We start from the raw sequence: 25,541 nt of genomic DNA, 5'->3' as shown, positions 1-25,541 counted from the left end.
CCACCCCTTTGCCTTTGACTTAAAGGATAAGTCCACTTATAGAATAAAAATCCTGATAATTTACTCACCCCCATCCCCATGTCATAGATGTTCATGACTAACTTTCTTAATTCAAAAAGAAATTAAGGTTTATGAGGAAAACATTCCAGGAATTAGTATATATATATATATATATATATATATTATATATATATATATATATATATATATATATATATATATATATATATATTTTATATATATATATTTTTATATATATATATTTTTATATATATATATATTTATATATATATATATATATATATATATATATACACATATAGTGGACTTCATTGGGGATCACCGGGTTGAAGGTCCAATTCAGCTTCAGAGGGCTCTACCAAGGATCCCAGCCAAGGAATATGGGTCTTCTCTAGCAAAACAATTAGTCATTTTCTAAAAAACAAAATGTATAAAAATGTATATACTTTTTAACCACAAATGCTCATCTTGCACTAGGTCGATGTCACAACTGCTTAGTTTTTTTTTTTTGGGAGGGGGGGGGGGGCAGTGTAATGCTCCTTTATTGTGTATTCATGATGAGCACATATACATTTATATAGGGAATTAAACATTTCTGCATTAACCCAGCTAAGGTCTGAACCATCAAGCTTTAGGTTTAGAAATCCAGATCCTTAACCATTAGTCCACTACCAGCGCTATGGTGAATATGTTCATTTGCTGTGAGTAAACATATAAATGAATAAAATCATCACATTATATTTTTTATATTATTCACTGGGTTCAAAAGACTGTTGCCACGTTGATAATATGATATTTAAAATCTAATTTTAACCTGAAAACACGCAGAAAGTTTTAGGATTGTAAAATGTAAAACAAATAATCAATAAGAAATATTTCAGATTCTGAATTTAAAAAAAAATTAAAATAAGCTCATTCGTGACATTGATCATGTGACTCCTTTATACAGTCAGATATTCTTCTTTGAATCATTTCAAATCATGCTGGAGAACATTATCATTACGTTTCACACAAACTTGTAGAGATAATGAAGCTAAAATGCTGCTGTCATTAAAGTAAAAGAGGAACAATTAATAATGGAAAACAATGTTGTTATCTTAATACAAAATAGATTTTATTCCCCACTAATATTATACTGTACTGAGCATGTGCTTTAATGGTTTTGTGAAGGTTTGAGATATCTTGCCAAGAACAGCATGCTGACATCAGTGTAGATTACTTAACAATCATAAAGAGGGTCACATGATCCCAGTAACTTCTCTTGAATCCATTGATCTGGAAGGGATGGGGTATCAGTTCGTGTGTGAGTCTTTGGCCTTGTCTTGCATGTGTCGTATGGTGGGGGGAGGGGGTGAACACTGTGGTGCGGTCCATCAGCAAGAGGCTACATGGAGCCAACATTCTGCAGTCCATTTCCCTCCACTCACAGAGGAAATACACTGGGCTTTGTTTATGCTTCAGGGGCCTCCACTGTTCAGACATGTGAGAACGGCAGAGAGGAGGAGGGAGATGAGAACTTATCTTCTACTTTCCATGACGATTTAGAGGTTTTTACGAATTAAAAAAAGAAGACACCTTAGCTCAGTCCCAGCAGATGGTTGTAATTCCCCCCGTTTAAAAATGTTCTGTGGTCACCCACTCTGCCCCCAGGACTGTATCTGCCCTCACATTATTAAACTCTGCATAGAGAACAGTCTGGCACTGCTGGGCCCATAGAAATGTTTTGACACCAGCACCGTGCCGCCTTCTCACCAAACGCAATCACGCCAGTTTACCTTCCAAAACACTACGCCATCTATTTATTTATTTTTTTTATTTATCCTGCAAAATGGATTTTTTTTTTTGTCTCTCACTCTTAAAGCCTCCATTCTTCTCCCCCAAAGAGGTGCCTCTGTTCGTTGCAGATAAATAGGAATTCCAAACTCCAACGCTTCATTTGTCATGGTATGAAATCCAAGAGTGGAATCTAGAAATAGCTCCAGCAATGTTAATGTGCAGTGCCTGAGGCCTGATAACATGTAGGAGGTTTTTAGTGATATTTGCCTCTTGCATATTTTGTTCAGGGATTTTTTTTCTTTTCTTTTTTTTTTTTTTTTAAGAAAGAGAACGAAAAAATGCACTTTTTTTCCCCAAATATTGTGAAATGATATTGCCTTTTCCTCCACACTGGCTGAGCCCATTATTTGGCTATGACATTACAGTTTTAATTGAATTGAATGCAATTTACTCTTTAAGAAAACTTTTAATTAAACACCATATGGACAGATCGTGGGGAGAAGTGGCCTCCACAAAGTTCCCTGAGGGAAATTTGCGATATAATTAATAATATGAACTGTAATGACACTCTGGGATTTAATGAAACTTGCATTGCAAATAGGGCTATGTATAACCAGCATTCATCTGTCAGAATGAGTGAAGTCTGGAGATGCGTCTAGGGAAACCTTGTTCCCCCGAGCCCACTTTGTGGAAAATGTGAGTGGATTGTGGGGGTGGGGACCCGAAGGATGGGCCACATGAGAGCTCACATGACCTTACCAAGACTAATGGTGAACCCTGGATCACTGAAACGTTTTGTAAACGATTTGCAACTTGTCCCAGTCTCCGTGTTTGAAATCGTGGGATGACGCCTCAGATTCAATTGAAATGTTGACCGCAAAACAACCTCAGATATTTTTAAAATGAAATGAGCCAGTCTCTCGTGGAAGGTTATCAAGCAGTCACCTGTTTTCTTTTGACCGCTTGGCCATCTTTTCACACCACATAAAGGCTGCAAGTACTTATTTTCAGCTCTGCAGAGATGCAAACTGCGTTATATATATATATATATATATATATATATATATATATATATATATATATATATATATATATATATATATATATATATATATATATATATATATATTTTTTTTTTTTTTTTTTTTTTTAAAGGCTTGTTGGTCTAATGCAGCTTTGTTACTCTTTATTTAATCTTTTTTTGCAACGGCTGCAGACCCATCACTCCATTCCTGACAATGACGTTTCCCACATTGTTTTTTTTTGTTTGTTTTTTTTCCTTATTGTTCATTGTTTTTTGATTGTTTATTGTAATTTGTTTGAAATTCATTCAAATTACTATTTTTTCTATTATATATCTATTATATTATTATCAATTATATATATATATATATATATATATATATATATATATATATATATATATATATATATATATAATGAATATAACAATTATATAAGTATATAAATCATATAGCAAAAAAAAATATTGATTTTAGTGGAAAAGCATTTGATATCAGCACTTCATTTTGAACAAATGTGAAAGCAAATACTGCAGACTGTTTCAGAATATTTGCACTGAGATAAAATAAACACTGAACACAAACCATCTCTGTGCGTGCAGCGTGAGGCCCTTCTGTGCTTGTTTACTCTGTGATCCTGATGCATCTCACAGGGGTCACTGAGGTGAGGGAGGACATCGCCTAATTACCAATAAAAGCTGAGGTAAAATGTCTTCTGTTGCACAGATTCAAAGTCTGGGGTGAAAGCAGAGAGGAGAAATAAATAACCGGCCAAAGATGTTAAAAGCCTGGTACACAAAAGAATTTGCAGCGGGAGCATCATGAAAGCCAGGGAGACAGTAAATATGAGAGCTGAGATGACAGGAGACAAAGGCAAGCAGTAGAAAGAAAGAAAAAAAACTGGGAGCTGTATAAAAGACAGGAAACACGGTGTTTTCAGCACAACAAACTCATTTACAGATAACCTAGGACTTGAAAACAATTATCAGCCATCTTTCCTATCTCTATAGCTCAGTCTCTTGCTTTGTGAGGGCCCTTTGTTTTTCTCAAGGACATAGTCATTATTTTAGATCAACCTTATTTTCATGCTCAGAATAAAGCTCGTCTTTGTGTCGTCTAAGATTGCTTCGACTTTTATGTTTTCCCTGCGTATGAACACTAGAGAGACACATTTCAAAGTTGTCGAAGAGTGTTTGTTCTAATGTCGGTTCATTAAAGCGTAAATATCCCTTGCGTTAAATGCACTTTTTTTTTTACATTCAAACCAAATAAACTCTACTTCAGTAATGCAGGAGTAACCTCTCCTGCATTTTTTTTAGTTTATTCTAAGCCAAAAAAAAGAAGAAGAAAGGTGAGAAGAAAAGCAACAACAAAATAAGATTTAAAGCGTCTCTCGTGTATTTTCGCATATAGCAAAAACACTTTGACAACACTAGAGTAAAATCAGATTGCTAAAAAGACTTCGGATTATGTGATATCCCTCTCGCTCACTCAAAAAGCCTCTCTAAAGGAACCCTTATATCTGCCTATAAATGAAAAGAAAGGGCACATATACACACCGGCACCCCCCAAAAAACTCTGCATTCCACATTTAATTGAGAACCAAATCTTACACCAGAGTCAGTCCAGAGTAAACGATTCAGAACCCCAATTCAGCCAATCAGGTGAGAAGTTTAGTCTCCCTGGCGATGACGTCTCCTCCCTCTTGTGTGGGGCACAGATGACCTATTGTCCCACTGACTCACAAAGCACACAAGTCGTACTGTAACACCTCCGAAAAACTCTGTCACTTTCAGCTACAGAGACTAAACACATTGCTGTAATAATACAACAGTGTTTTCCTGCTTCAAGAATGACTTCATTCTTCATTTAATGTGTTAAATACCTGGAGGGAGGAAAATGTAAACATGTCCCTGGCCTAATAATATATTATTATGAACTACATCAAATTATATAGTTTTTCATAAGAGCGGGAAAGCATATTCTGAATTACAGATAAATTGCTGTATATGACAGTTTGATGAAAACATTATCTCCAATTTACAATTCAAAAGTATTTAATTAATGCAAAAATGATTAAAACAGTAAGATGTACTATATCAATTATAAAATGTGTTATGTAAATTGTCAAGACATTCAAAATGTTTGCATGTGTTTACCACATAAATTAGTATAGTCTTTTGCAAAATAATAATAAAAGTTTGAATAGTGTTTTAATCACCTTTTAAAAGAAAGAATAAAATATAAAGGAATTTAAAAAAATGACATAGGATTGATATTTTTGTCATAATGTATATTATTGTAAAATCTATGAATGTTATTTATTTATTTATTACTTTAATGATCCTGTGGTATGACAAATAATTTTCTAATTGTAGTTTCAAAAACTTCTGAGGCCTTAAAAACTGCATAGCAAACTAGAAATAAAGACTGTACTGAACACTGCTGAACATATATCATATAATCTGTTTATATTTCTTACTTTAAAACACAAATATTAATTTTATTTTTGCTCGATCATGATTATACAGAAGAAACTCACCTCAGTTCTACTGCCATCCAGCTGCTCATTAAATGCACTTATATGACATAAGGAATTGCAGATCTTGAAGTTACTGTAGCTGAAAGTCATATACCACAGAGCATTTTTATCATCTTAAAAAGAGGCCCTTTTTAACTCTAAGCCATGGACAGCACACTGCTGCCATCTATTGGCCTTTTTTTGTGGCGCAGAAACGCATGCGTCATTCATTACATTATTAGATTTATAACAATATAGTCTGCTTTAAATAGTCAGCATTCATCATCCAGTTTTATCCTATCTATTTGAGTTTGAAATGTATGCTGATTTAAGACAGAATGATTAATAAACTAATAAAAAAACTTGCCCTTTACAGATGGCGATACAAATGACTCCAGGCTTCTCTGGAGTTAAAAATACACAAACAGCAAAAAAAAAAAAAAAAAAAATCAACTAAATAAAAAAAAAAATCTAATGTTTTGAAATTTACCTTTACTACGATTCTGGCAGGAAGCTTGCATGATCATAATTAATGGCCCACTGCACAACGTTACTGACACCCCATAGACCTGTCTCTGATGACCTCTGACCCCAAAGGTAATGTCATTAGGAACATTAGGAAATAAGGGTCAAGCACATGACTCCTGATGTGCAGTCATGAATGGAGCATTTGCATGTGGAGTATCAGGAGAAAATGGCGTTTGTCTCATATTCTAGTGTGTTTGGGTTAGATGTTGCATTTTTAGTGTGAACCGAATGTCCCTCGAGTACAGTTAAACCTAAACCTACATCAAGGAAAATGACTTAATTAGCATTCAAAATGATGTCTGATGAAAATACTATGCAAAATGTTTCCAGTGAGGGTTAGGTTTTGGGATGGAAATAATAGAAGTCAGTGGAAAGTCTCCAACATGATAGAAAAAAAGTGTGTGTGTGTGTGAGCTTGTTCATGTGGTTAAAGAGGACACAAATTTGTATAATGACATATGTATGACACAGGTATTACAATGAGGAGGTGGTTTATGAGGACATTTTTAGAGTCCCCTTAATTCAAAACGCTTATAAATCATACAGAATTAGTTATTTCGAAAATCCAAAAATGCACAAAGTTTCCTGTGAGGTTTAGGTGTAGGGTAGGGGTAGGGCAATAGAAAATACAGTTTGTACAGAATAAAACCCATTATGCCTATGGAGAGTCCCCATAAACCACTTATATACCAACGTGTGTGTGTGCGTGCGTGCGAGTGTGTGAGTGTATTTAACTTTAAACTTTAAAGAATCCTTTTTAAAGTGTAAAAGACAATAAAGAAAACAAACTAGTCCCATAATCTCATAGAAATGAAAAGACTTGGTCTGCATATATTGTGCTTGTGATGCATTGGATATAGGCTACTGTATGTGAGTAAAACATTATCAATTGACCGAACTATTGATAACAACAGTAAATCTATCAGCGGAGACCACACAGGAAGCTTCCCATAGTCGACAGTGCTTAACTGAACACTGACATTGTCCTAGGCTGATTTGTTCCTGCTTTGAGAACTGACAATTAATGGCGTTTACTCCATCATTTTCGTTTCACAGACAAGCAGGCCTGTAACAACACTATCACAGTCAGGATTTGCTCAGAGAAAAGCAACGGCAAGATTAGTATCGGAGCTTTCTCTTAAACGGCGCGCTGATACAAAGCCTGTTTGATCCTCAGGGATTGTGGGATGTAAAGCGTTTGAGTCTGTCAACCCCTTTGTCATGATAGCACATGTTTTTCTCCATCTTCTTAGTCCGCTCGCCCGTCTATTGTTATTATCCGCTCTAGCAGCAGCTGCTGGCATTGTCATCGCTGTTAATCTGAGGGAATATCTTTAGCTCTCATGGTTACGAACAGCTGTCCGTATTGTGCGCGAGTAGTTAATCTGTTTCGTGATCTTTAGCTTCTCAGTTTAGGGCTTTGATCCGGGCCATTACGCCGCATATTGCATGTAGTCTTTGTTGTAAATCTGAGCTGGAACTGTTCCACATCTGTACACAAACGCTCCAGCGGCCTGCTGTTGCCAGATGTTTCTCCGCTGCAATCTTTCATTGTACAATGACTCATTTATTAGCTGACAACAATGACTTTTGAGTGCTTTGATGAAAATAATTTGTCAAAATGCACCTGGATAGGATCAAACCGTATTCATTTAAGGGGATAGATCACCGAAAATTTAATTTCTGTCATCATTTACTCACCGTCATGTTCTTCCATAGCCTTGATGACTTATAAAAGGCACTTAGATGTTTTTTTTTTCTTTCAATACAGTGAAAATACATTTTGGACTCCACTGTTTTTAATTGTGAAACCATATATATATATTGTCCCTTTAAAGCATTCACACCATTTTGATGCTGTAGACTTGTTTTAAGGCAAAACATTACTGGCAAATCCATTTATTTTATTTTTTTCTTTTGAGGCTGTCAATTTTGAGATTTTATGTTATTTATGTCTCCATTAGTCTAGTGGACTCTATTACACTTTATCTAGTTGCATCTGTAGATGTCAGTAATCTGTTTTCTCAAAATGAGTCTTCACCTCAGTAGCCTCACAGTATTTACACCGAACATTACAGTTCTTTTTCCAGAAAAGGTTTTTCCAGAGGGATTGCTCATATATCATTTGCCTTTTTTGGGGGGCCATAAAACTCTGAACCTGGTTTTTATTTAGGTTCAGAATTCTGTTCTGGGAATATAGGCCGATTTGTGCACATTTATTTAAACATACCATTTCCAAAAAGTTGTCATACAAAACAACTGTCTTATGTGACTTATCAGCTTAGTATGGTGTTATCTATTAAGTTTTACTCCATGTCATTATCTTAATAATTTTTACTAGTCATGAATCCACATAATGTGATTTAGCTTTGACACACAGCCATATGTGACCTGTATATTCAAATGCTGCTAGCCATAAACGAAACAGTCTTCATTAACATCCTCAAAACATCAGATCGGCCTATTACAGTCATCTCATTGTGAAGATCCACGCATTAGCTACAACAAGAGCTCCCATTAAACAATGAAAACTAATGAGGTTAAAGTGAAATAAAACTAGATCGTGCAAGCTGAGTACAATTACCCCAAATCTATATACCCCACCCCATGTTTAAAGAGCCATTAATCAGATAAAAATAGACTGAAGACGTCTTTTGTGATTAACGAGGTGAGACTTGTGCTAATTACTGTTTCCTCTGCTTGTAATTAGGTTGGCACATCTAATCAAGATGAATGAACGTCCTGACCCACTGCACATTGTTTGTGACTCACAAACCCAGCGGCTTTTACATCTTTATTCCTCAAACTGTATTATCATGACCTTGTCTCTATGAGACACGCTCCCATAACGGTGTATGGCTTTATTACACCCTCCTGCGGTGTGTTAAAAGAGATGTTGTGAATGCGAGCTTTGTCTGGTCTGTTCCGCCTTCAGCTGCTTTAAAGCTTTTTCAGTCATTTAGTCCATGTCTAACACCTGTTGTGGAAAAAAATCGGAGGCATGAATAGATGTGTGCAGTGTGCATGGGCTTTTTTGTTTGATGCATCTTGCTTTCAATGACAAACGATTGTAGAGGTGTTTGTCGGGAACAAACTATATGTTTTTGCTCATATTATTTTATGTAAACTAGGCACAAGAATTGTCCTAATATGTCGATATGTTGTGCATCTCGCACACTTGTAATTATTTCAGACAGGTGTTTGTAATTTGACCTTTGTAAAATGGAAATAAGTTGAGGCGTGAATACAGATATTGAATTTGGTAATTAATGCGGAGCTCTTGGTGGAAGTCGCTGGAGGGACTGGAACTAATTCAATTACAGTCTGAACTGGAGCACTGTTATAATTATTTATTTCGGAAACACTCCGTAGCATAAAACACAGGCATGCCCCCCCCCCCCCCCAATCGCTGCTGTTAAATACCTTTGAGAAGGAAAAAAATGGTGGCTTAATCCATCACTCAGTGTAACTTTACAGTTTTAACCATTGTGCTGCGCTGAAAATCCTTTCCCTAAATTAATTTGGTGTTCCCAGTCCAAAATGATCCAACTACAACATGAAGGTTAACCACATTACATTTTGTTTTTATGACGCAATCTCTTTCTGGTAAGCAGAACGGGAAATCAAGACCAAGAACTTTTTTATTTCATTCAATTTTATTTCTATTCAGATTTGTAACAGAATCTATGCTACACTTTTAATCAGGATTTAATCCCCGGATTATTATTAAATCTACTTGAACAGTTCTTCTTAGAAAAAGACTATCTCTGTTTAGTTATTGACAACAGGCATTGTTTAATAATAAGCCAAGATTTTCTTTTACAGTATGTTTACAGTTGTACATATACACCTACATTAAAAATTGCCAGTAGATGCTTGCATGAGGCAGTCCTTTACATTTGATGTTCACCAGAAGCACTTCATTGCCTGAAAGGTGGAACCACGCATCACTTTCGGTTTTCAACAAATGCTAAAGAGTGCAAATCAGTTATAGACTGTTAAAAGAGTGAGTTTTTCCACTAGATGTTTGATGAACATTTCTGGTGTATTAAATAAAATAAAAAAGGAAAATGTAGCATTCTGTGTGGTCTTTGACAGTTCAAAAACATGATCAAGGTGCAACCTCGACCGTTACAAAAGAACTGGCATAGAAAAAGAAGCATAGATCAAAATACTATAAAACAACCTGAAATTCACAGTTTCTAGTATTTACAGAATTATACATGGTTGTTTGTAGTATAGGCAAACTGACACAGGAAACTGAGGTAAATGAGGGTGGCCAGGCGGTGCAAAGGCAAGTTTCAGAGCTAAGGTTTGCACCAGTAATTTTGGGGAGAAAAAGAAAAAGCTTGGTCACACTTTACACTATATTGTTCAAGTGTCCTGAGCATAATCTGAAACTAACTGAAATTTTTTGTATTCATGATGGCTATTTTTTTTTTCTCTCCAAGATATTTTGTCAAATAATTGAAATGAATTGGTTGATTGGAGTGGTCACCATTGTGTCTAAACACAACACTAGATCAGCCTAGAATAAAATATTATGAAACCAAATGTTGAAAGGTTTGGGGTCAGGAAGATTTTCTAACAGTTTTAAAAGAAGATTCAATCTCACTAAGGCAACATTTACTTGATCAGAATGTAGAAACCATAACCATGACTTTTCAGCAGCCATTACTCCAGTCTTCAGTGTCACACGATCCTTCAGAAATTAGTCTAATATAATAATGTGGTGCTCAGGAAACATTTCTTAACATAAACATTAAACACAGTTGTGATGCTAAATATTTTTGTGAAAACTGATTTTCTTTCAGGATTCTTTAATGAATAAAAAGGAGAGAACGGAATAAAAGTATTAATGTCTTTCTAAAATAAATAAAGAAATCAATCAAATCAAATCTCATTGACTCCAAACTTTTGAACAGTTGTGTAATAGATATATAGATATATATATATATATATATATAGGGCATTTTTGTTCATTTCAAGCATTATTTGCCCCAAGTCCAGATTAATATGAATAAACTACTACACCATTACTGTGTGGAGCGGCTTGTGGAGGGACCCTGCTAAATAAAGCATTATCTCTACTCTCACCATGTGCAGTTAAACTAGTCCTAAAGCAGAAAGAGCGGCCCATCGCACGGTGATCTGAGGACTGGTTTTGTTCTTAAAGCAGTCAGTTTGTGCAAAAAGGCCTGTCAGTTAGCTAGGCGGATGGGGAGTATGAATATAAAAGCTTTAGTAGTGCATTCAGAAAGCGATACCATCATTAAAGCTTCCAGGAAATACATCCATTACAACAAGTTCACGGATACCTCCCTGAAAAAGAGCCACCTCTTTAACAGCGCCACTTAAATCAGTAAAAAACCACCATGTGACGTTATTTCTAATGTGGAAAAATACACTGTCTGTAATGTACAAGCAAGAAATATCAGCACTTTGGTGTGGGCTTCAGATTAGCTACAGGCTCGTCGTAGCCTTGGCTACTTTCTTCAAGCACCACGCTGAGAAAACAATGAAGAACTTTATGAATGCGCTATACAGTGGTTCACAGTGACAGGACGGGGGAGGAATCGTCTGCCAGAAACGAACAACGAAGCTTCTATTGGTCCCCGAATTACACATCTTACCGCGGCTGTGCCAGGAACAACACTTAAAGGAACAGACAGGCCAGAAGTTCCCTGTTTAGACCGAATCAGTGACTATCCATACAGTAAACCCTACATGATCTTACAGTACACTGATTTCTCTCATTAAAAGGTGTGTAAACAAGCAGGAATGACCTTTAGGGTGAGAACAGTTAGTTGCTGGGAACAGACCCAGCAGCCCTCCTCTCTGACTTCAGATAATAATTGTTGTTGAGGGAGGTTCCCTGTCCTTGGAGGACCGGTATCTGGGAGCTTTTCTTTATTTGAAATTCTCCAGGGCTCGCTCGTCACATACATTGGCAAGTGGAGGCTCCAGAGTAAGCCATCTGTGTGTCAGTTTTTGCTTCCTCTATTGGCAATATCACTAAAATGGACTAGGGCACAGGGGTGACCCTCTCTCTTGATCGCCACATTAAAGAAAGGAGGGGGGCTTAAGTGCTTGGTTTTCTACAACGCTAAACCAACTTTGAGTTCAGAGATGGGGCTTATCTAATATAATGTGTTCAGACAAGTAAGTGCAGTGTTCGGTCTACAAATTGAAGAGGTCTCCAGCTAGTTCTTGTGTCCACCAGGGGGAGCCCTTCTCGAGAGTAGCACAAGCCATGACCTGAGAGATTATTCTGGAAGGAGCAGTGACATCACCTCTGGTTTCATCTTGAAGTACTGGTTGAAACGGAGAACTGCATATCTGCAAGAACAAATATGGTGGCCGAGAATGAGCATACATAGTTTCAGTCTTGATTATATGGATGCTGTTCGGTCTTGTTCAAAAGTGAAAACTTACCCCAAGAAGTCAAAGTTGATAGTGGAGTACTGAGCCTGGATTAATGCCCACAGTCCCCAAAAGAAATGAGATGCCTGGGGAGAACAAAAAAAAACAAAGACCATGAGGAAAAATTAAGACTTTTTTTTTTTTTTTACTTTTTCACAGAGGAATATATCAGGGTACTGAGGACAAACAAATCATAATAATAATAAACATAAATAAATAAAATCATACTGTACCCCAAAAGGAAAAAATAAATATATATATATATATATATATATATATTCATATCAATGTTTTGAAATAAAGAAAAACTAAGCTATTTTACTTTAATAAGATGAATGTATATGAAAGAAGCCTATTTCCAGTAACTCTGTGTCTATATATAAATAAATAAATCATTGGAAAAATCAATCCTCAAAACCACAAACCAGGCATATTTATTTTAATTAGAATCAGTGTAATTTAAATGTAGTGCAACAAATACTGCCTTAATGTATTAATATTTCAAATGATTTATAAATATATAATTTGTTCTGATTACATTAATGCAAATTTGATATACATTGAAGGGGGCAGATGCTTAACAGTTATAAAAAAAAAAAACAATCTCTCAATGCCCAGATCTCAATGTTCCCCCAAAAAAAAGAGGCTTCCTTTAATAAACACCAAATGCTCTTAATTTTCTATTTTGATTTCAGGGGAAAATAGGACTAAGGAATATTCTCGACAGGCTCTGTGAGATTCACCTTGACACTGGAGTTCACTGGGACAGATTGCATGTTGTATTGTTGCTTGGAAACATTTGACCCACGCCTTTCTAAGCAAAGACGGCTTCCTTTTAGTGGACCCATTAAAAAAAGGGAAAAAACGATAACTGCATGGAAGTTATCGGTGTTGATTCTGGATCACTGACAGTGATGTAAAAGCTTATAAAATGTGGCATTTATATAAAAGCCCTCTGAAGAGACTGAATCACTCCTGCCATCATGTGAGTAAAGATCATTTGTCTGCTGGCCTATAATAAAGTCTCTATCCTCTGTGTTTTTTGCTCAAATGTTTGCCTCTGCCAGAGCCAAGGGTGCTGAACCCCCTCAGACACAATCTCGGAGTATATTCAGACCATCTTTCATAAAAGTCTCCTGGCTAGGCATGTGAGGATGGTGTGCAAACATTACAAAGCAGAGCTTCAGTGGGCGCCACACACCCACGTCTATCTAAAATGAATACACAGTCCTTGAAATATATAAAGATTTTTGGGGGGGAAATATTAGTTCAATAAACTCAATTAAATTCTTACTTTATACAGTTATGAATTGATGTAAAATGCACTACTGTTCAAAGGTCTGGGTAAGATTTTCTAGTGTTTTTGAACGAAGTCCATTATCCTCACCAAGGCTGCATTTAGTTTGATCGAAAATACAGTTTGAAACATTATTTAAAATTACTGTATTCTATTTCAATATAATATAGTTATTATATAACAATTTATTCCTGTGATAGTAAAGCTGTTTTTTCAGCACCATTACTTCAGTCATCAGTGTAACATGATCCTTCGGAAATCATTTGCTGCTCATGAAACTTTTCTTATTATTATTATCAATGTTGAAAACAGCTGCTTAATATTTCTGTGGAAACAGTTTTTCAGGATTCTCTGATAAACAAAGTCTTTAGTGTCACTTTTGATCAACTGTATGCATCCTTGCCGATTAAATGTATTCATTTTTATTGAAAGAAAATCATTTGACTGACTCAACTTTGGTGTGCAAAGCTTATAAATAATTGTATAAACAGTTTCTGGCAATTTTCTATTGATTTCATCTTTGTAACTTTCACAACTGTATCTGATATTCAGAAAACCTTTGTTTACTATTATATCATCTACATTATATAATATAGATATAAATGAATGATCACCATATAACATTTTGATTATTAAAAGCTACGCCAGCTGCCTACAACTTCTAGAAACCATAATATCGGCTTAATTTGTTTACGGTGCGTTAACATGATACTTAATCAGTATATACCCATATTTTTAAGGACTCTTCTATTTTCTCTTTCAATTAAAACTGCAAGAAAAAGGAATCCAAAGTGAAAGGCAACAAATCCCAAAGGCAACGCACATCTGTTATCATTAAGCCCCACACTGTGGCATTCCTCTGGCGTTTGTTTTAGCGTCTCTCAAGGTCCCTCTCAGGGACAGGAGAGAAAACTGCGCCTCCATAACCGAGAGCCAGAGGATGATTATGTTTTCTCTTTCTCTTCTTTCTCCTAACAGACTGGAAATTAAAAAATGTCTGCCCTGCTTTTAACACATCTGCTTATCCCAAAAGACTGAACGGTGAGAGTAAACTAGATATTAAATTAGTTTTCCTCTGAAAGTAAACATCATTGTCAAGAAAGGGCAGGTGTGCTACTTGATTGTGGAAGAATGACCTGTGCACACACAAACACCCAGAGGTCGACGCCTGCAAGGATCTCAAGGCTTCTTCCCTGACATCTTCCAATCATTATTCATACCTTCGTCTCCACTGGCCCTAATGCAGACCATCTACCTGCTAAATAGTTAAACTGCTCACGATGTTCCCGTTTACTTTGTAAAATGCTGCGTGTCATTAAAGAAAGTAATTACATTGAAAAAACAAATGTCTGATGTTTAATTTGGCAGGGTGCAGATGGATGGAAGTGCGTCACGATTCTAGACTGTGGCAGATGAATCCAGTTTCGACTCACCAAGGCGAAGCGGTTGACTTGCACGTACAGCACCTCCACTTCAGTGTTGGACACCTGTGTGCCCTGAGATTTGTACTCCTTGTAGGCCTCCAGATAGGCCTGGAGCCATTGCAACTGGAGCTCTCGCCCGGGATACAGCGTGTAGTCCACCTCATTCAGACCTGTCAATCACAAGAAGGCCACATCCACTTGGTTAAGCAGGTTCTTTACTCTTCTATCCAATGGCTTAATTTGTGTTCATAGAGCATTACCTGCAAATTCATTGAAGTGATTGCCAATATCATAGGCTTGATAATTGTACCCAGCATATTCGTAGTCAATGAATTTGACATTTCCTGCAGGAGGGGAAACAAATAGCAATTTGTTTAGAAAAGCACACGGGCATTGTCTTCTTAATAACCCTTGTTCTTTTTTACTGTAACAATCTATTGCCTGTATTAGCAAACCAACACTACAATGGGCATTATCTGCAATTTAAGTGACTTATCAAATCAAATGTGGAAAAAAGGAGTAAGGATTTGCATTCTGGTGCAAGACGAGAAAGAATAAACGAATGATGATGTGAACAAGACACAGGGACAGATTTCATGCACTTATAGCATGCATGTGGAAAAAACAGCATGTTATATGGGTGATTCTTCAATTAGGGTAACTTTGAAAAATGAAACTTTATCACACGGTTTCATTTCATGTAAAATATTTTTCACATCCTCTAATGATAGGTTTTTGATTTTGTGCGTGATGGTAATGAATTTTTGTGTGTGGACACAACATTGCGCTCAATTAACTTTTGAACGGTTGAAAAGATACTGTTTCTGGATTAAAATTCTCAAATACTGATTATTTTGGTAATGATGTCAAAAAACGTACTTTCAGATCATGACGCAACATTCTTCATTATAATTTTGATGTTCACTATACCCATCTTACCACATCAGGTATCATTTCCATCATAACTAAACATGACCATCAAAATCATGATCATCATTTCATGATTTTAATAATTCAATAATGTATTAGTTTTTAAGTGTATGGGGTAAATTAAATAGATTCTTTATTCTGAAAAGTGCAATATTTCAACACAAGCAATTAAAAACAACACGTTTAAAGTTTTTATAATGATTTAAAAATTATGATCATCTTTTCAAAATAAAATTACTTATGTTATCAATTTAAAAAAAATACAAAGTTTATCTAATTGATGAATCACCATTTACATGAGTCTGCTGAGAAGAAAAGTGGAAAACTTGCAACGTTCTTTGATTTTTTAGTTTAAAGGAAAATGTGTATTATAATATATATATATATATATATATTTTTTTTTTTCAACTGAAAACAAACAATGATTCCGGCTTAAATACAAATGATTAGTGAGTGGGCAAAGTTATTCCAAGTTTTCCAGGAAATCTCGTTACTGGTGACAGAAAGAGCACCTCGCATAAACAGTCTTCAGGAAACAGTAAAAGTAAGAAGAGAGTAAAATAAAAGTGAATAGAGCAGAAATGGATAAACAAATCAGGTTAGATAAGAGTTGACAGCATTATAAAATGCAAAATGCAAAAAAAAAAAATACGGAAACGGCTGTACTGTAAAACCACAGGGTTGGAAGGACAGAGGAGGTAAAGGAGAGAAAATGGGCAATGTTGCCATCTAATGGCACATAGTCTGTATAGCAGTGATCTAGCAAGCAGTGACTTGATCAGTCAGGTGATGTAGACAGTGTTGAAAACAAAGCCTTACTCCACTCTACAAATGTGTAATGCGTGTGTATGTATATATATATATATATATATATATATATGTATACAAATACAGTATAATATATGACAAATCACTGCCTAGTTTTTTAAAATGCACATTATTGCACCTAATGTGTGTTTGACTTTACGTTGCCTTGCATTCCCAGTGCTCTAGAGCTCCTGGTGTGTAGAAAAAAGTTTGATTGACATTGGACAGAAGTGTTGGTCTACAGAAAGAGACACGTGAGGTGGTTACCGGGCCCGGTGGCGTCCTAGCGGGACACACTGAACACCTCCAGTCAGTGGCTATAGCCCTGTGCAGCAGATGAAGAGATTTGGGCAAACTCACATCTGTCACAGAACACACACAGCTTCACTGCAGAGAGGCCATTGGGCGCCTCCCCCGTTAAGAACAAACACGGCTCATCTCATAAACGCACACCCCCACCACACAGCATCCCCATTGGTCCATTAGCCAGCCAGTGAGGACCCAAGTAACTGGCTCTATGCAAATGCCACAGTGGCTTCCTGTGCAGGTCGAGCCTGTGGGACTCTCAGACTTATCTGACTCCCTAAGTGTCAACGAAAGGCAAGAAAAACAAAAACAGGTACGAGCTCGGAAGGCTGGCCTATTGCATAACACTCCTGTTCTTGGCTTCTATAGGTCTCACCGGGAAGGGGAGGGGGCTGAGTGAGCAGGAATGTCAAAAACTTAAACATTTTACTGTGAAAACTTCCTCCCACCCCTTGGTTTGTGTGTTAAAAGCGAGTTGGAGGAAGTGGCTTGGCTTTTTTTCTCAAAACAGAGCCTCCTTCCTCTCTCTAAGTTTAAGTGCCCAAGGTCGCAGCTGCCTCCAAACCCTGTTCTCATAGCAGATTTCCATGAGCCAATCTTTAATCGCTTGTTGTCAATTATTTACTGCTTCAAGAACAGTTTTTAGGGGCAAGTGATACCTTTAGGGCAACCGATACGTGCTGTTGGTAATCAGTTTGACGGTTGCAGCCACTTAAAAAAAAAAAAAAAAAAAAAAAGTGAGAGACAGGAACTACATTCTCACACTACTGCTGTGGCAGAGCAAACATTTTCTCATGCTTTTACTCTTCAAAAGTGGGTCATTCCTGTTATGCTGTCGATTTTGAGTGAATTTTAATTAATAATGTTTATATATTATATACATTTTTAAATAACAACTACAGTATATTATATGAAAAATATCTATATATCTAAATATGTAATATAATAAATATATAATTAATTATTCATTATATTATTTATAAATATAATTAAAATATTGTATTTTATTTTAGGTTTGGCACCTGAGAACATGACAACAAAATTCACTCAAACTAAAGAAAAATTACTTTTATTTTCCTAGTCTAATTCACATATAATAAATAAATACTGTATTACTGAAACTTCAAAATGATCAAATTACTTGCTTTTATTCAAATTAGGCTTTGAATTTCCTTCCTTATATTTTCTTGTCATTGTATAAATAAAGCTGAAGTGCCTTGGCCTGAGCTGGGCATATTTATGAAAGTCTGATACTGTGTTTTATAGAAAAACTTCCTCATTTCATAAATATATTTGCAGAAAGGAACGAACTGAAAACATTGCGCATAACAGGAATGTCACACTGGCATTCACTCTCCATCCTGTGGGCCAGGTAGCGGCAGACGGTCGCCAGTCTGTACATCATGAAGATAGTAAACAGCATCACAGCATTCAACAACATTCCCCAAAGCAAACACAAACACACATTTGCTTTTGATTTCAAGAACAGAAAACACATTTTATGGAAACCAGTGGATTCTCCTGATTGCCTTGATTAAAATCGGATGATCATTTAATTGTACTACCCTTTATGAAAGGGCATCCATGCTATATTTCAGAGGTGAAAACACTAAATTTAAGCCTACCTTAGGCAGGGGGGGGTTGGGAAAACATACGCTGTGGCTGAAGGAAACCGGTGGGGTTTGTTGTACTCACCTTCCTGTTGTTTGTAGATGATGTTCTTACAGAGCAGATCGTTGTGACACAGAACGACTGGGGAACCCAGTTTAGAAAGGTTCTGCTGAAGCCAGATCATCTCGTCTCTAAGACACGCGGTGCTGGGCACCTCACTGTTCAGCCTGGAAACAGACGACACATACATACATTCAGAAAACACAAACGCGCTCTTCTGTTCCAGTGTGATTCAAATAAGGCACACTGTACATAAACCTGCTTCACTCAATAAGATAAACATCTTAAAAACAGCAAACTAACTGCACAGACACTTATGGGTGTTTGTTTTGTTTCCAGCAGTTGTCACGCAATAACTTTTAGTGCCTCTAAGGCATTAAAATTAACATACCTAAATTCAAACATACCTGAACTATTACTTTTACTCAAACTTGACTAGGGCAGACACTCTAACAATCCACAGAGCAACATTCTCCATGTCTCAGTTTTGCATGTAAAAAAACCTCCCTGTACTGACAGCTTTAAAATCGCCCAGAGACATTATACTCGAAGGGTGTGCTACTCTACATTTTCTGCTTTGCAAAAAAAAACATGTCAAAACACAAAGCAATCCTTAAAATTAAAGCTCACCTCTGGTCCATCTCAGGGTCTTCAAAGTGTGTTGGAACAAGAGAAAAGAACTTGCTCATCTTCAGCCAGAGGTCTGATTGGGGCACCCAGCCGTTGTGGGCATGTATGGCATGGTACTTTGCCATCTGCCTCGCAATGTGCCTGTAAACAAATAAAAATGTCTTATTTTCAGGTTTAGGTTTTGGTTTTTTAGAGTGGCTCTACAGTATATTATATACAAAAGTTTGGGATTTTTTAAGACTTTTAAAAGTCTCTTATGCTCACCATAGCTGCAATTATCTGATCAAAAATAAGTATTATATTGTGAAATATTATTGCAAATTGTTATCTATTATAATCTTTTTTTTAAATGTACTGTAAAGGCAAAGTCGAATCTCTAACATCATTGCTCCAGTCATCAGTTACACATAATCTTTCAGAAATCATCCTAATATGCTGATTTGGTGCTAAAGAAACACTTCTTATTATTATTAATGTGAAAAACCACTGGAAAGTCCTAAAGAATTACATTTATTTGAAATAAAAAAACTTTGTAGCTTTATAAATCTCTTTGCTATCAATTTTGCTTTAATGCAGCATGGTGAATAAAAGTATTACTTTTTTACAAACTTCTGAGCAGTAGTGCATTTTAATGCCAACACTTTAGTCACTGGTTTGCTAACACAGTAGCCTTGTTCTTTCACAGCTGTCTGAGACCCGACAAGTATTGGCTGGAGGCCTGGGTCAGAGTGCGAGAGAGAAAGCGTAGTGCGTTATTCATGTCTTAAGGCATTACTGGGTTGTGCCTTAGTAAGTTTGGGGTTGTGTGACAAATGTCTGGCTAGTTGGAAGATCAACCCCTGTATCTCCACCCCGTCACGTCATCCTGAATCAATTAGCTCAGTATTATAAAGGATGATTGGATGATCATCCCATTAGAACACGCAGTTGCTCACCTGAACATGGCAGGGCTACGGATGTGCTCGGGCTCCAGGGCCACTCCCTGCAGGAACTCATAGCACAGGCCGTTGTTGAAGGTACAGTAGAGGCGTGGAGCACATCGGTGCGCCTGCAGGACACGGAAGCTCTTCACTTCGTTCTCACGGTCCACAAACAGTTCTGTCTTGTTCCCGTAGACCCGAACCAGGACCACGTCCTGCATGGCCCCGCCGACGTAACAGCCAATCAGCTTGTTTGTGATACCGTCGGTGAAAGACTGCAGAAAGAGGAAGAAAACAAGTGGAGAGGTCATCGCTTCCAGCTCACTCAGATGGCTTGAGGTTAACCTTTAGTGATGTTCATTAAAAAACGAATTGTTAAGATCAGCATCACATGCCTCAAGTTCCTTTTTCCACTACATAAGCTGAAGAGAAACTTCATATTTACATGTATAAAAAAAACGACTGATCACCAAACTTAGTGTGGCAAAACAACTAAATTACTTTTAGTTTATTCTGAATCAAAAGTGGGTGTATTCAGGGTGACAGAGCTGAACAAATTAACATTGTCTACTAATGTAAAAAAGGAGCGTGTTTGGGACGCCAAGCATTCCAGGCCACAATCATCTGTACTATTTGGGAAGGACGGGCAGTGGGCGAAACGTCTGGAATTTGATTTCTGCCAGTGTCAGAGTGGTCTGGCATGTGCTGAGCACTCAATTTTGTTTCAAAGTTGATGAAAACAACCCAATACATATCTGGTTTCCCTCCCACATGCAAGCGACGTGACACACCCCTACCAACTCTATTTATACAAGGAAACACTGTTCCACACCTTAGGCTAAACAGTCTTCAGTTTACTAATATATAATTACAGACTCATGACTTTTTATCCGGATGGAGGCTTCGGATGTTTGGGTTTACACTGTAATGGGGAAGTGAGTTCTTATATGGTTTTAAAATGCCCAGAATGAAAATTCTGTAATCCTTTATTCTGTAATGTCACTCCAAAGTGTGTACGACTTTCTTTTTTATCTGTCCAACACCAACGAAGATGTTTTGAAGAACATATCAGGTTTCTGTATATGTTTTTTCCGTGAGTTCCAATGTTTTTCAGATATACTTCAAAATCTCTTCAGCTGTGAGCTTCTGTGGTAAAATCATCAATAATTTACCAATGACTTCATGGAAATGTCCATTCGGCCTTTCGCAATCCCAAATGCAGGGAGCATTCGTTTCAATGCCTGTAGTAGCACTTGAAAAACTTGATTCAAGGAGTCTCCCCTGGTGCCCAGCTAAAGAAAAGATTGCTATCTTCACATTACTAAACAACACCAAGGCAACTGAAACCTGAACCATCACAATAAACATTGTTAATGCCGTAGTCAATAGTCAATACATGTCGGTTCTGTAATCAGTGAAACTGACTTCGTACACACCACGTTTCTAAGAAACTACTTGAAATTCTTCTTGCCTGGAAAGGCTGAAAACTTCTTGGAGAATGAGTAGTCATGTGAAATATGTTTGTTCTTGGAAAAGGCATTTCTGTGAGATGCCTTGTTCAATCATTAAAGAAGATTTTGGCTTTGTGTATAGATGTACTCCACTGTTCTCGATTCCACCCAACTCAGTATTAATCATCTATGAATGCAAGGGCTGAGAAAACAAAATCGATGAATCGCGAATCGAGAGATTATTAAGCATCGTTTCTGAGATTTTCCGAATACATAGCCATTCTTTCTTGAGTTGATCCTGAGCTTAGTTTTGAACAGCAGATGACACTGCATGCTTTAGAAAAAGCCGTACTCTGCTCGTTAGGGCTGTGCAATTAATTAAAATCGAAACGAAATCGCTATTTGAGATGTTGTGATTTCCTAATCGTAAAAGCCTGCGATGTGGATGCGATATTACTCTGTTCCTGAGCATATTCTTGACTGTCAGTCTTCAGTGACAGTCTTACTAACCAGCCGGTTTCAAGCTTGGCTTTGCAAATTTAAAATCGCAAATCAAATCGCAATCGCAATATCTGTCAAAAAAAAATCACAATTAGATATTTTCCCCATATCACACAGCCCTACTGCTCGTTTCCAAATTCTTACACACACTTGAACCCAAAATAATTAATACAATTTGAAAAGGTTGAAGCGAATTACAAGGGTGTTCAGAGTGGGCTGTGTTTACATTAATCTTGCGTCAAAAAAGCATTCTGAGCTGAGTTTAAATTAACGTTACGTGACTCAGCCGAATGCACAAGCGCTCTTTAGCACTCCTCTTCATGAGTATTTGAGAGTAGATTAGAGCGCCATCTGCTGTTAAAATCTAAACTCAGAATCGATTCCAGAGGAATTGCGATGCATTCTGAAAATCTCACTGCATCGATTTATTGTCCTAGCCCTAATGAATGCAGAGTGCTCTGGGGTGAACAGAGCAGTGTAATGTCACCGTCACAGACGTCTTTGCATGTCAGCTGAAAGCACACACCTATAGTGTTATAGTAATTTGACTGGATAGCAACAAATGCCTTGACACTGATTATCCTACACAAATATTGACTTTGAGCCATTTTAAAAATGAGGAATGCTGTATGACCATAAGGCACTAACGCAGGTAGAAAATGTCCTTATACTTCATTCATCTGTCCTGTACATCTGTCAGAACAGTAAATGACATCTACATTATATAATTATATAACATTATATAATTCAACAAAGCATCAGTGAACGGTAATTGAAAATAAAAATAAAAAAGTCTTATATAACTTTTCCAGTGCCTTCAGGTTTCAAAAATTGGATCTAATATCCGATAAGTTCTAATTAAACCTTAATAGACACCATTAACTAGCAATGTGCCGATCCGATACTATGTATCGGTAGGTATCGGCTACGATACTGCCATTTTCTGCCGGATCGGGTATCGGTAAGAGGAGAATGATCCAAATCCAAAATTGTGTGTATAATATTCTGTGTAATCTTTAAGCCACACTAAAGGCATAAAAACATTATGAAGCACAGTAAATTTTCCATGCACTATTTTCCAATTCTTCTGAAGCTGTTCCGTTGTTTAATGTTAAATTCAAGTTTGCATAAACTTTTCTCTCCACTGCAGTTGTCTGTCATCTTTCAGTCAGTATTCAAACTGTGTGTCAGGTGTTAACCACAACGAAACTCTCTCTCCAAGATTATTCAATGTTCCTATTATTATACTTGATCTGTAGATAAAAGATCAATGGTTTTGCATGAAAGGACTTTATTTTGCTGGAGTTTAGTGTGGTTTCTAAATCATGTTACTTTCTACAGGGTGTCTGTTAGATCACAAAACCAGAATAGTGAGCACAATTAATTGTTCTTCACATGCACAGTAACTGAAATTTAAATGAATGTATTTTACAACAATACAAAGAGCAATATATAACATTATACCAGTTTTAGTCTTACACATATTCACTTTTATTTGTTCCCCTACTAAATAATGTTTTTTTTTTCACTAAATGTTTAGATTTTATAAGTATTGGCACTGACCATTTTTCTAGAGTAACCTTTGCTGCTGAATTATCCATTTACCTAGTTTATAATAGTATTTTCATAGATTATAGCTATATATTTTTTCATTTGTTATTTTTCTGTATAATGAATTTGTCTATATTAAGTAGACTGCATTTAACACAAAAATCAGTGATGGTAAAGTCAACACACAGAGACATAGATATTCTACATAGTTTTTTTTTTAAAGTGCTAGAATCGGTATCAGCCGATACTCAACATTTTTGGGATCAGACTGGTTCTGAAAAAAAATGGTATCATACATCCCTACTATTAACTAGTTTCAATTACTTACACCTTAGTAACAATGTACCTACACCTTGTGACTAGTACAACTATAATAGACACCAGCAACTATTGTAATACTAGCTGAAAGTCTATAGTTCTCCATACACTGAGCAAAATAGTAACCTTTAAATTAACTGGTTTTAAATATTATTTATTAATCGCTGAATCGACCTAAATACATCATTTAAACCAACAAAACTACGTTTTACAGTTTTAATCAGGTAGTAATACCTCTTTAAGGTACGGATTAAAGGTTACCACTTTTTACAGTATAGAATTTAAAGCCAAACATGTAAATTTGTTAACCATAGCAATTACTAGTCATTATTAGGATTCATGTAATTAGTACTAGTATCTCAATAAGTACTAATTACGAATTGTAAAAAAGTAACCACTCATTATTGGAATACCTAAAGTATTTTTTTTTAAATAGTAATAACATAAATACAGACAATAATTTTAATTCGTTTAAGGGAATAAATAAGCTATAAAAAAAAGTCAATACACAACATCCAAAGATCCAACCACCCACGTTCTTCCCCTTGCAGTTTCACTTTACATTCATACTGTTGCTTTAATTTTCTCGTAATGGTGCATTAAATATATTGAAGCGAAGAGCAATATACTTTTATGAATGAGAGTGTTACAACATAAGCGCTTTGACAGCTCGCATTGGCAGCCGTGTCTCTGCTAAGCGCCATGGTGCCGACGGGTCCATTTGGTGACGCAGCTCGGGATTTGAAGGCGAAACACGCTTAACTTCGCTTTTATGCATTATATAAGGCGTCAAATCGGCTGCTGTCGGTGAATGCAGACTTTGTGCATCGGTTAGAGCCAGCGTGCGAGCACCTGAATCGTAGGCAAAAAAAAAATGAGACACGAGAATTACCTTCATTTTGACCTCCGAAGGTTTCCAGTGAGGTCTCAACGTTTTGATGAGTTTCAGCGCTCCGGCTCTGTAATCGTGCTCGTCTAGAGTCACGTCTAATTTAGGAACCAAAGGCGCGCCTTCTGGGACGTGAATGTAATTGGCCATTGCTATATACGCTTGCTGGTGCTGCTCTGAGACGGAGAAGATTCACTGAATGCGATAAACTAACGCAGGGTGAGGATTTAAGCTCAGGTTCTGCACGGTTACGCCTCCAGTGGGGATGTTCGATTCGCGAATCAAGCGTTCTTACCACTCGGTTCTTCTTTTTCGCGATTCAACTGAACCGATTCGCAGAGCATTTTGAGCGGACGGTTCTCTTAAATGTGAAAATTGTATGATTATTTATCTTGTATAGCTTCAAACCTGTGTACATTTCTTACGCGGAACACAACAGATTAAAAAAAGATGTAAAGATGTGCTGTCAAATAAAAAATTGGGGCTGTCTGAAAGTCTGGGTGAAAGTTGCTGTGAATAAATTTGGTGTCATCTGTGCACTGGAAATATAAACAT

At 36.6% G+C, this 25,541-nt stretch overlaps 1 protein-coding gene across 3 annotated transcripts; it reads right to left on the bottom strand.

The window, feature by feature from the left end:
- Positions 1-10,799: 10,799 nt before the first annotated feature.
- On the bottom strand, positions 10,800-25,196 carry LOC113048185 (ethanolamine kinase 1-like). 3 transcript variants are annotated; one of them, XM_026209808.1, is made up of 8 exons: positions 24,990-25,196; positions 20,292-20,551; positions 19,357-19,497; positions 18,751-18,893; positions 15,273-15,356; positions 15,022-15,182; positions 12,304-12,377; positions 10,800-12,207 (listed from the first exon to the last, which is right to left on the bottom strand). In XM_026209808.1, the coding sequence occupies exons 1-8, from the start codon at positions 25,134-25,136 to the stop codon at positions 12,135-12,137; spliced, it is 1,083 nt and encodes a 360-aa protein (XP_026065593.1). In that variant the 5' UTR covers positions 25,137-25,196; the 3' UTR covers positions 10,800-12,134. The 3 variants fall into 3 exon arrangements, with proteins under 3 accessions (XP_026065593.1, XP_026065595.1, XP_026065594.1); XM_026209810.1 differs by lacking the exons at positions 10,800-12,207; positions 12,304-12,377 and adding an exon at positions 17,017-17,111; XM_026209809.1 differs by lacking the exons at positions 10,800-12,207; positions 12,304-12,377; positions 15,022-15,182; positions 15,273-15,356 and adding an exon at positions 15,365-17,111.
- Positions 25,197-25,541: the final 345 nt, after the last annotated feature.

This window comes from Carassius auratus, chromosome 29 (assembly GCF_003368295.1).
Source record: "Carassius auratus strain Wakin chromosome 29, ASM336829v1, whole genome shotgun sequence".
Taxonomy (NCBI): Eukaryota; Metazoa; Chordata; class Actinopteri; order Cypriniformes; family Cyprinidae; genus Carassius; species Carassius auratus.
This window is presented reverse-complemented; position numbering and strand designations above follow the sequence as displayed.

Bases quoted from the DNA above. Each gene is read 5' to 3' on its own strand.
- LOC113048185 (XM_026209808.1), bottom strand. From the start codon at position 25,136: ATGGCCAATTACATTCACGTCCCAGAAGGCGCGCCTTTGGTTCCTAAA. The intron at 15,357-18,750 runs GTGAGTACAACA...CCCCTCCTGCAG, and splicing joins CATCTACAAACAACAGGAAG to GAAATGTCAAATTCATTGAC. The intron at 15,183-15,272 runs GTAATGCTCTAT...TGTGATTGACAG, and splicing joins TCACTTCAATGAATTTGCAG to GTCTGAATGAGGTGGACTAC.